This window comes from Nansenia antarctica (genome assembly GCF_963989245.1).
Source record: "Nansenia antarctica genome assembly, chromosome: 1".
In the NCBI taxonomy this organism is placed as follows: Eukaryota; Metazoa; Chordata; class Actinopteri; order Argentiniformes; family Microstomatidae; genus Nansenia; species Nansenia antarctica.
Window position 1 is genome coordinate 16,617,948 of NC_137674.1, and position 7,555 is coordinate 16,625,502.

Genomic DNA, 7,555 nt, shown 5'->3' on the forward strand with positions numbered 1-7,555 from the left:
GTGTCCAGTAAATGTTAAGACAGCGTGTGTGAACATACACCGTGCTCCCCTACTCAGCGGACATGTTTGACAAGGCAGCATATATTGACAAGGCAGCAGACATTGACAAGGAAGCTACATTGACAAGGCAGCAGACATTGACAAGGAAGCATAGAGGCAGAACACCGGTAATGGTGCTGGTGTTTTGTCCGATGACATTTTGCGTTCCCCGCTTGTCCTGGCACCCGGACAGTTTTAGGAGCTTGAAGGAACATTGTGCTTGTTGGCTTGAGTAACGTGTCGGTTTCTTTCACTACGGACTTAAAATGTCCACAACTTTGCGGTCAAGAAGGTTGCCACGGGGCGCTTAGGTGGCGTAGCGGGTTAAGCGTCGACCATGTAACCGCAGGGTCCCCGGTTCGATTCCGGCCGGGGACATATCCTGCATGTCATCCCTCCTCTGTCTCTCACCCATCCTTCCTGTCATAATCTATACTGTACTGTCAATAAAAACAATAAAAAATAAAAAGTTGGCACTTTTGCGGGTAGTGAAGTTAATAACGCGCATGCAATAGCATTACAATTTCGGATACAAGCTATGCCGCGCCTCATAGGCAGTGAGAATGACTGTTCGAAATGTTCATTGCACAATTCAACCGTACAAGCACTCAGTATATGTTAAGTAATGAGCCATAAGAATTATTTGAATTTTTTTTCCAAACTTTTTTTTATTCCATGACAATGTACAAGAACATCTTGAGCACGATGACGACCTTCCCTGATTCACCGGTCTCACTGTAGGGAAACACAAAGAGCAAGATCAGTTAAATTGCAAGACAATCCTGAAAAACTTCTCTATCACTGTCAAACACTTAGGGAAGACTAGGAGAAGAGGTTCTTAAGCTTAAGGATTACCACAGGGAAGGAAGAGAAAATTGGGACCTAAAGAGACGGCTCAACTTATGTTTTTAACTGCAAAGGTATCTAAGGAGCAGCATATTACACTACAGTACACCTGGAATACGGGACTAGCATGTATTTTCCTGTAGTATGAAAACAGGAAAATTCACAATTTCAATGTCACGCATTAGATTACATGCGGCTCAGTTGGCTCATTGAAACAGTAGGAGTCAGTGTATTAATACCGTTGTCACTGACAACATCTGTTAACATGTGAAATGGCCTTATGACCACAACCAATGATCAATCAAAACCAGAGGCAACTGTTTAGTACCTGTTTAGTGCCTAAACAGCAATAGGGCTGCAACTAACGATTATTTTGGTAGTCGACTAATCTGTCGATTATTTTTTCGGTTAGTCGCGATTAGTCGTGTGGCTTTTCGCTGCGCGTAAATGGCGACGCAGAAGCATAAATCCGGCTTAACTAGCTATCTAACCTAACGTTACGCCAAGCTACAGCTGCTCACAGAGCTAGTTGATTGGCTAGCTAGCATTGCTGGCTAGACTACAGACAGCTCACGTTAGTAGGCTACGCTTGGCGCTGTTTATCTTACAGACAGCTCGCTGGTGGACTCAACATAATTGAAATAGCATTCACTTATCAAGCATCATTCATGATCATCCACCATGACTACCTGGTATTTTAATAGCGACCACCCCTCACTTCATTTCATCTCGCGTTCTCCTGGCTTCAACATGGAAAACCCCTGCTACGTAACGTTACATACAAGCGCCTCTGTCTGTCACATGCGTGCCACAGGGCAAATAAATTAATAGCACAAACGCTCATAGCATGTACAGCCCTGTCCATGAGACGTTGTTTTCCAACATGTAACAGTAAAGCTAACATAAACATTACGACCCTAACAATATAACGTTAGCCAGTTGGCTAACAACGTTAGCTAAAACTTACCCAGCTGATTCTTGCATGGCTCCCGTTTAAAAATAAAAATAAAAAATAAAATTATTTTTTTTTTAAATCCCGTTTTTTAAAAATATATCTTTTTATGCGATTAGTCGACAACAACATTTCACGTCGACGAATTTCCGTAATCGATTAGTCGTGACTAATCGACTAATCGTTGCAGCCCTAAACAGCAATGTTACTTATTGACATTAACTTAGTATTAAGTATTATGAGCCAGGATGGTTTTAGAAGGTGAGTATTGGCTTAAGAGACAGACAGGTGAGGGGATTTGACAAAGGGGAAAAAGGTAAAGAAAAGATTTTAATAGGGGCATAGAAAATGTAAGGCTGTTGGGGACTAGGGAGTCTAGGGTGAGACATGGGGTCTATTGGTACTAGATCCTAGTGTTGCTACACAGAAGAGCACCCCATGCCAACTCTGCTGGTATACCTGAGACTGACACCTCACTTCTGTAAAAGAAATCCATGGAAGGCAAAATAAAAGGCACAAGATGGAAGAAAGTAAGATTAACCCCTTTACTTAACACTTGTTACCCTTAGAATAGACCTCTGAACGGCTACACACTGGCTTCCTGGAAGGATTCAAGGCACCTTCCACACAGGGAAGGAATAGCATGGCCAAAAGAACTAAAACCACTGCAACATTTGTGTTTGAATAAAGCCTAGCACACAGCAGCCTTTCAGAGATCAACTCTAAGGGACCGAACGTGAGCAGAGCTATACATTTCAAATAAGTCTAGATTACTTCTAAACGTTTCACTGGGATCTAAAACACTATTAGTGCTCAATTCAAACTCCCTAACATTAGCGTCTCATTAGAGAGTTAGAATGAGCCACTGTGTATGAACTGGCAACTAGAACCCATTGTGTATGCAATATACACATGAAGAAAAGCACAGTAGCTTTGGTTGCAACATGGGAGGTGGGGGATTCTTTGTGGGGGTTAGCTAAGACCACCACTCCTGCGTATTTGCACTCAGTTAGTCTACTGATGAAAACAACATTTACCTTCTACAATCCCGAAGAACGATAAGAGGAAAAATGATACAGCAAATTAAAACAGTTAGAGTCAGATGAAGGTAAAAAAATAAATAACACACTAACAAGGAAGAATGTGAGATGACCACTAGACTTTAACACCAAAGTGAATGTTCACGAGTGTCAATAATCTAAAGAGGCTTCCGTCTCCATATTTCCATCATCTGCAGCGACATGAGAGAAGAACCACACCAACATGACTTTCACCTGTCTCAACTTTTGAGATCAGTGCAGTTGATGTTGGAGAGGAACCAAAGAGGAAGCCACTTTAGACAACGCCACTCAGCCAGGAGAGGAACCAGAGAGATCAGAGACATTACCTTTTTGCCAGCAGCTCCCACACTGGCTTTCTTGGTGCCTCGTACTTTCTTCATTCTGTTCTTGCGTTCCTTGCGCTGTTTTCTGGAGGACTTCTTCTTCTCATAGAGACCGTGCTGGAGGAACACAAAAATGATTGTCAACTTGTGTCATTTCGGTGACGAGAACAGGGATGCATTAGCGTTTCCTCACATGAAATTGAGAGACTAGTGGGTGGGAAAAAAATGTCTAAGCACAGTCTAATTAATGGAAAACATACTCTATATAAAAATAATAAAATTCAAGAAATGTTGATAATGGTTTAGAGCTTGGTTGCTTTGTAGGATGAAACAGCAGGAGTTCCTGACTGATAATGGAATACCAATCCCTGAGAGAAACAAGTGGTGAGCAAAGAGAACATCAGGTCCTCCGGAGACATCTACTGCCCCCCAGCACTGCGTCTCCTGAAGACACCCGCTTTACCCCTCTACTGTGTCTTTAAAAACTTCTATTGCCCCCCTTGTACTGTTTCTCTGTTTCTCCAGTGTCTAAATATAACATTTATAATAAATAAATAAAATAAATAAACAAAACAAAAAACCTAGGTTTAGAAGAAGGTTTTTCCTTCTATCAATGGCCCCGGGCCTGAGCTGGATTACTCTTCCTGCTACGACTGGTGGACTGATTATTCACTTGCTTAGTATTCAAATGTATTGATTGTAAGTCGCTTTGGAAGAAGGCGTCTGCTAAAAATTTAAATGTAAGGTCACTCACCCTGGCCAGCCTGTGCTTGGGCTCGTTCTTCTTAGCGTAGTCTAGCGAGTCGTAGACCATGGCGAAGCCTGTCGTCTTGCCACCACCGAACTGGGTCCTGAAGCCGAAGACGAACACCACGTCAGGGGTGGTCTTGTACATCTTGGCGAGCTTCTCCCTGATCTCAGTCTTGGGGACTGTGGCCTTGCCTGGATGCAGGACATCCACAACCTAGAGGGGGGAAACAACAAGACAAGCACTGACTTCACTGCCAGACGTCGACAAGACAATAACCCATGTGTATTCAACAGTTGGCTCGTCACACAACCAGAATTGTCTGTGGACAGTGGTTTACCTGGGTAACAGTCACATGACAGTTTGATTACGTGCATCCATCCATTCAACTGGGGGCTTACCATTTGCTTCCTCTGAAGCAGTCGGTTGGTCATAAACTTCCGGGTCCTGACTGTCACTGTGTCGTTCTGTAATGGCATGGAGGACAAGAGTGAAACAATTAGTCAGTCACTTCCAAGACATTTCAGCTTAAAGCATCAAAGTTTTAATAGTGTAGCCAATGAGACTGACCATGCCATTGGAACGTTGGAGAAACTACAAAACACACCTGCTAGATTTGCGGGTTGACAAACATGCCATTGCATTTCATTACGTGCACAGGTAATGTTCGTCAGGTACATATCTCGCCTGGCCAACATTGGGCTAAGGTTGGTGAACCCATGCTGTCAGGTTGCTTCATTAGCATAAGCGTCACAACCACTACAACAGCTTCACCAACACATGAAGTTGCACACGCCATGGCTATCAGCAGGTAGTCTGCATGGACACTACATAGTTAGGTCACTGTTATTGTAATCATTGTGCGTCCTACAGGACACTGTAGCATGCCATTATAGCATACACTGTATATAACACTGTAGCATGGCATTTGACTGCAAGATAGAAGGATATATTGCAGTTTCAGTCACTAGCATGCCGAGGCTACCAGACAGAGCCCAAACCGTGCTAGCCAACTAGCCAGTAACTAAGGTTCTGTGGGCTATCACCTTACTTGGACTACCAGTAAGCCAAAGTTAAGCTCACCACCACACTAACATGATATACCTCAGTGGCAAGGTCGGCATTTAAATAGTCTTTGTTAGCTACGGTGGAACTAGCGCGTAGAAAACGAGACGGCTAATGCTAGGCCACTAGTTTCATCGAAGTTCCGAAATCGCATCAAAATAAATGGCACCACTTCCAATATTGGAATATGTATGTAAGGATGCATTGTACGAATACATTGAGGTTACGAATAACCCATCGATAGAGGGATGGCGGAGATAAATAAGAGATTTTATTGTATAATTTGTGACATTAAGCTCACCATCTTGGCGTCAGGCTCGCTCGGGGATGCGGAAAAGGAGGAAGGACCCGCAGGCGGCCAACCATATGCCAGAAAGGAGAGCGTGCGTCCTAAACTTTTGCCTGATGTAAAATCGGACAGAATGAGAGTAATATTATTATTATTATTATTATTATTATTTAGTGTCGGATTTGATTTATTGGTGGCCATGCTTATTTATGCGTCAGTCTTTGTAGTTTATTACAGTTCTACTACTAAAGCGATAACAATGATGAACATAATAATTAATTAATTCATAATACTTACTACAAAATGTGCTGCAATGTCAGGAACCGAAGCCTAAGAATTTTACTCTCTTACACTCGTGTAAAGTGACCTAACAATGAACTTGAAATGTGAAACTTGAAAAGCATAACTGATTGCTCAACCATGGTGATGACAGACAATCATATTCATATTATAGGTATTATACAGTACAGGCCAAAAGTTTGGACAGACCTTCTCATTCAATGTGTTTCCTTTATTTTCATGACTATTTACATTGTAGATTATCACTGAAGGCATCAAAACTATGAATGAACACATGTGGAATTATGTACTTAACAAAAAAGTGTGAAATAACTCTAAATATGTCTTATATTTTAGATTCCTCAAAGTAGCCCCCCTTTGCTTTTTTGTTGTTAATAAAATAAAAAATGTTTGTTGTTAATAAAATATATAATAATAATATATAATATAACATATTATTATTAACACATATTATATTTAATATGATTATTATATATTTTATTAACAACAAAAAAGCAAAGGGTGGCTACTTTGAGGAATCTAAAATATAAGACATATTTAGAGTTATTTCACACTTTATTGTTAAATACATAATTCCTATGTGTTCATAGTTTTGATGCCTTCAGTGAGAATCTACAATGTACCAAATAGTCATGAAAATAAAGGAAACGCATTGAATGAGAAGGTGTGTCCAAACTTTTGGCCTGTACTGTTATGATCTGATATCATTTCAAATGAAATGTGATGAATAAAGACATTCACCAACCAATGTGACATTGTTGCAGATTTAATTTTGTATTGCAGATTTTTTATTATTATTATATGAGTCTATAACTCAAGACGAATTTCTATTCTTACTACTAGATGTCAGTCGTGTATCGCCAGTGAAACCCTGGTGGATGGAGTGTCATACTAGCAAAGTTCCAAACAGCCTCTCCCCTAAGGAGGAAACTAGCCCATAACATGACTATAATTTACAACTCTAATGTAATGCTCTTGCCAAAACTCACATCGAAATGCAATGTACACATCTCGAAATACAATGTACACATTTCGAAATACAATATGGCTGTATTGATTTCATTTTGGCACAAATATTCCGTATTTTTGCATTTGTATTTCGATACACATGTATTGCATTTTCGATGTGTGTATTGTATTTCATTGTGGCTAGCACGATCCTATGGAGGACCAAGTCTGTCAAAAGTAACAATAAATATAAAGATACATAAATGAATGTATGAACAAATAATGCGTAAAAGAATAAATAAATATAGAAATGTATTTCGTTATACTGTGTGTATTCATTCATTTATTTGTTAATACATTCATTTATGTATCTATATATTTATTGTTAATTTTGACAGACTTGGTCCTCCATACGATCCGTCCTCTATAATGTTTCCTATTTCTAAAGGGAAGTTTAACACGGAGGCTTTTATTTTAACATGTTTAACATGGAGGCTTTTATTTTAACATGTTTAACATGGAGGCTTTTATTTTGACATGTTTAACATGGAGGCTTTTATTTTGACATGTTTAACATGGAGGCTTTTATTTTAACATGTTTAACATGGAGGCTTTTATTTTAACATGTTTAACATGGAGGCTTTTATTTTAACATGTTTAACACGGAGGCTTTTATTTTAACATGTTAAACATGGAGGCTTTTATTTTGACATGTTTAACATGGAGGCTTTTATTTTAACATGTTTAACATGGTGGCTTTTATTTTAACATGTTTAACATGGAGGCTTTTATTTTAACATGTTTAACATGGAGGCTTTTATTTTGACATGTTTAACATGGAGGCTTTTATTTTAACATGTTTAACACGGAGGCTTTTATTTTAACATGTTTAACATGGAGGCTTTTATTTTAACATGTTTAACATGGAGGCTTTTATTTTAACATGTTTAACATGGAGGCTTTTATTTTAACATGTTTAACACG

At 39.5% G+C, this 7,555-nt stretch overlaps 1 protein-coding gene across 1 annotated transcript; it reads right to left on the reverse strand.

Moving 5' to 3' along the window:
* Positions 1-662: 662 nt before the first annotated feature.
* On the reverse strand, positions 663-5,401 carry rps24 (ribosomal protein S24). Its single transcript, XM_080547307.1, has 5 exons — positions 5,336-5,401; positions 4,371-4,436; positions 3,976-4,185; positions 3,225-3,338; positions 663-774 (listed from the first exon to the last, which is right to left on the reverse strand). The coding sequence occupies exons 1-5, from the start codon at positions 5,336-5,338 to the stop codon at positions 772-774; spliced, it is 396 nt and encodes a 131-aa protein (XP_080403433.1). The 5' UTR covers positions 5,339-5,401; the 3' UTR covers positions 663-771.
* Positions 5,402-7,555: the final 2,154 nt, after the last annotated feature.

Coding starts and splice junctions, on each gene's coding strand:
- rps24 (XM_080547307.1), bottom strand. Junction 4,186..4,370: donor TGCTTCAGAGGAAGCAAATG/GTAAGCCCCCAG, acceptor TCCCCCCTCTAG/GTTGTGGATGTCCTGCATCC. Junction 3,339..3,975: donor CCAAGCACAGGCTGGCCAGG/GTGAGTGACCTT, acceptor GTGTTCCTCCAG/CACGGTCTCTATGAGAAGAA.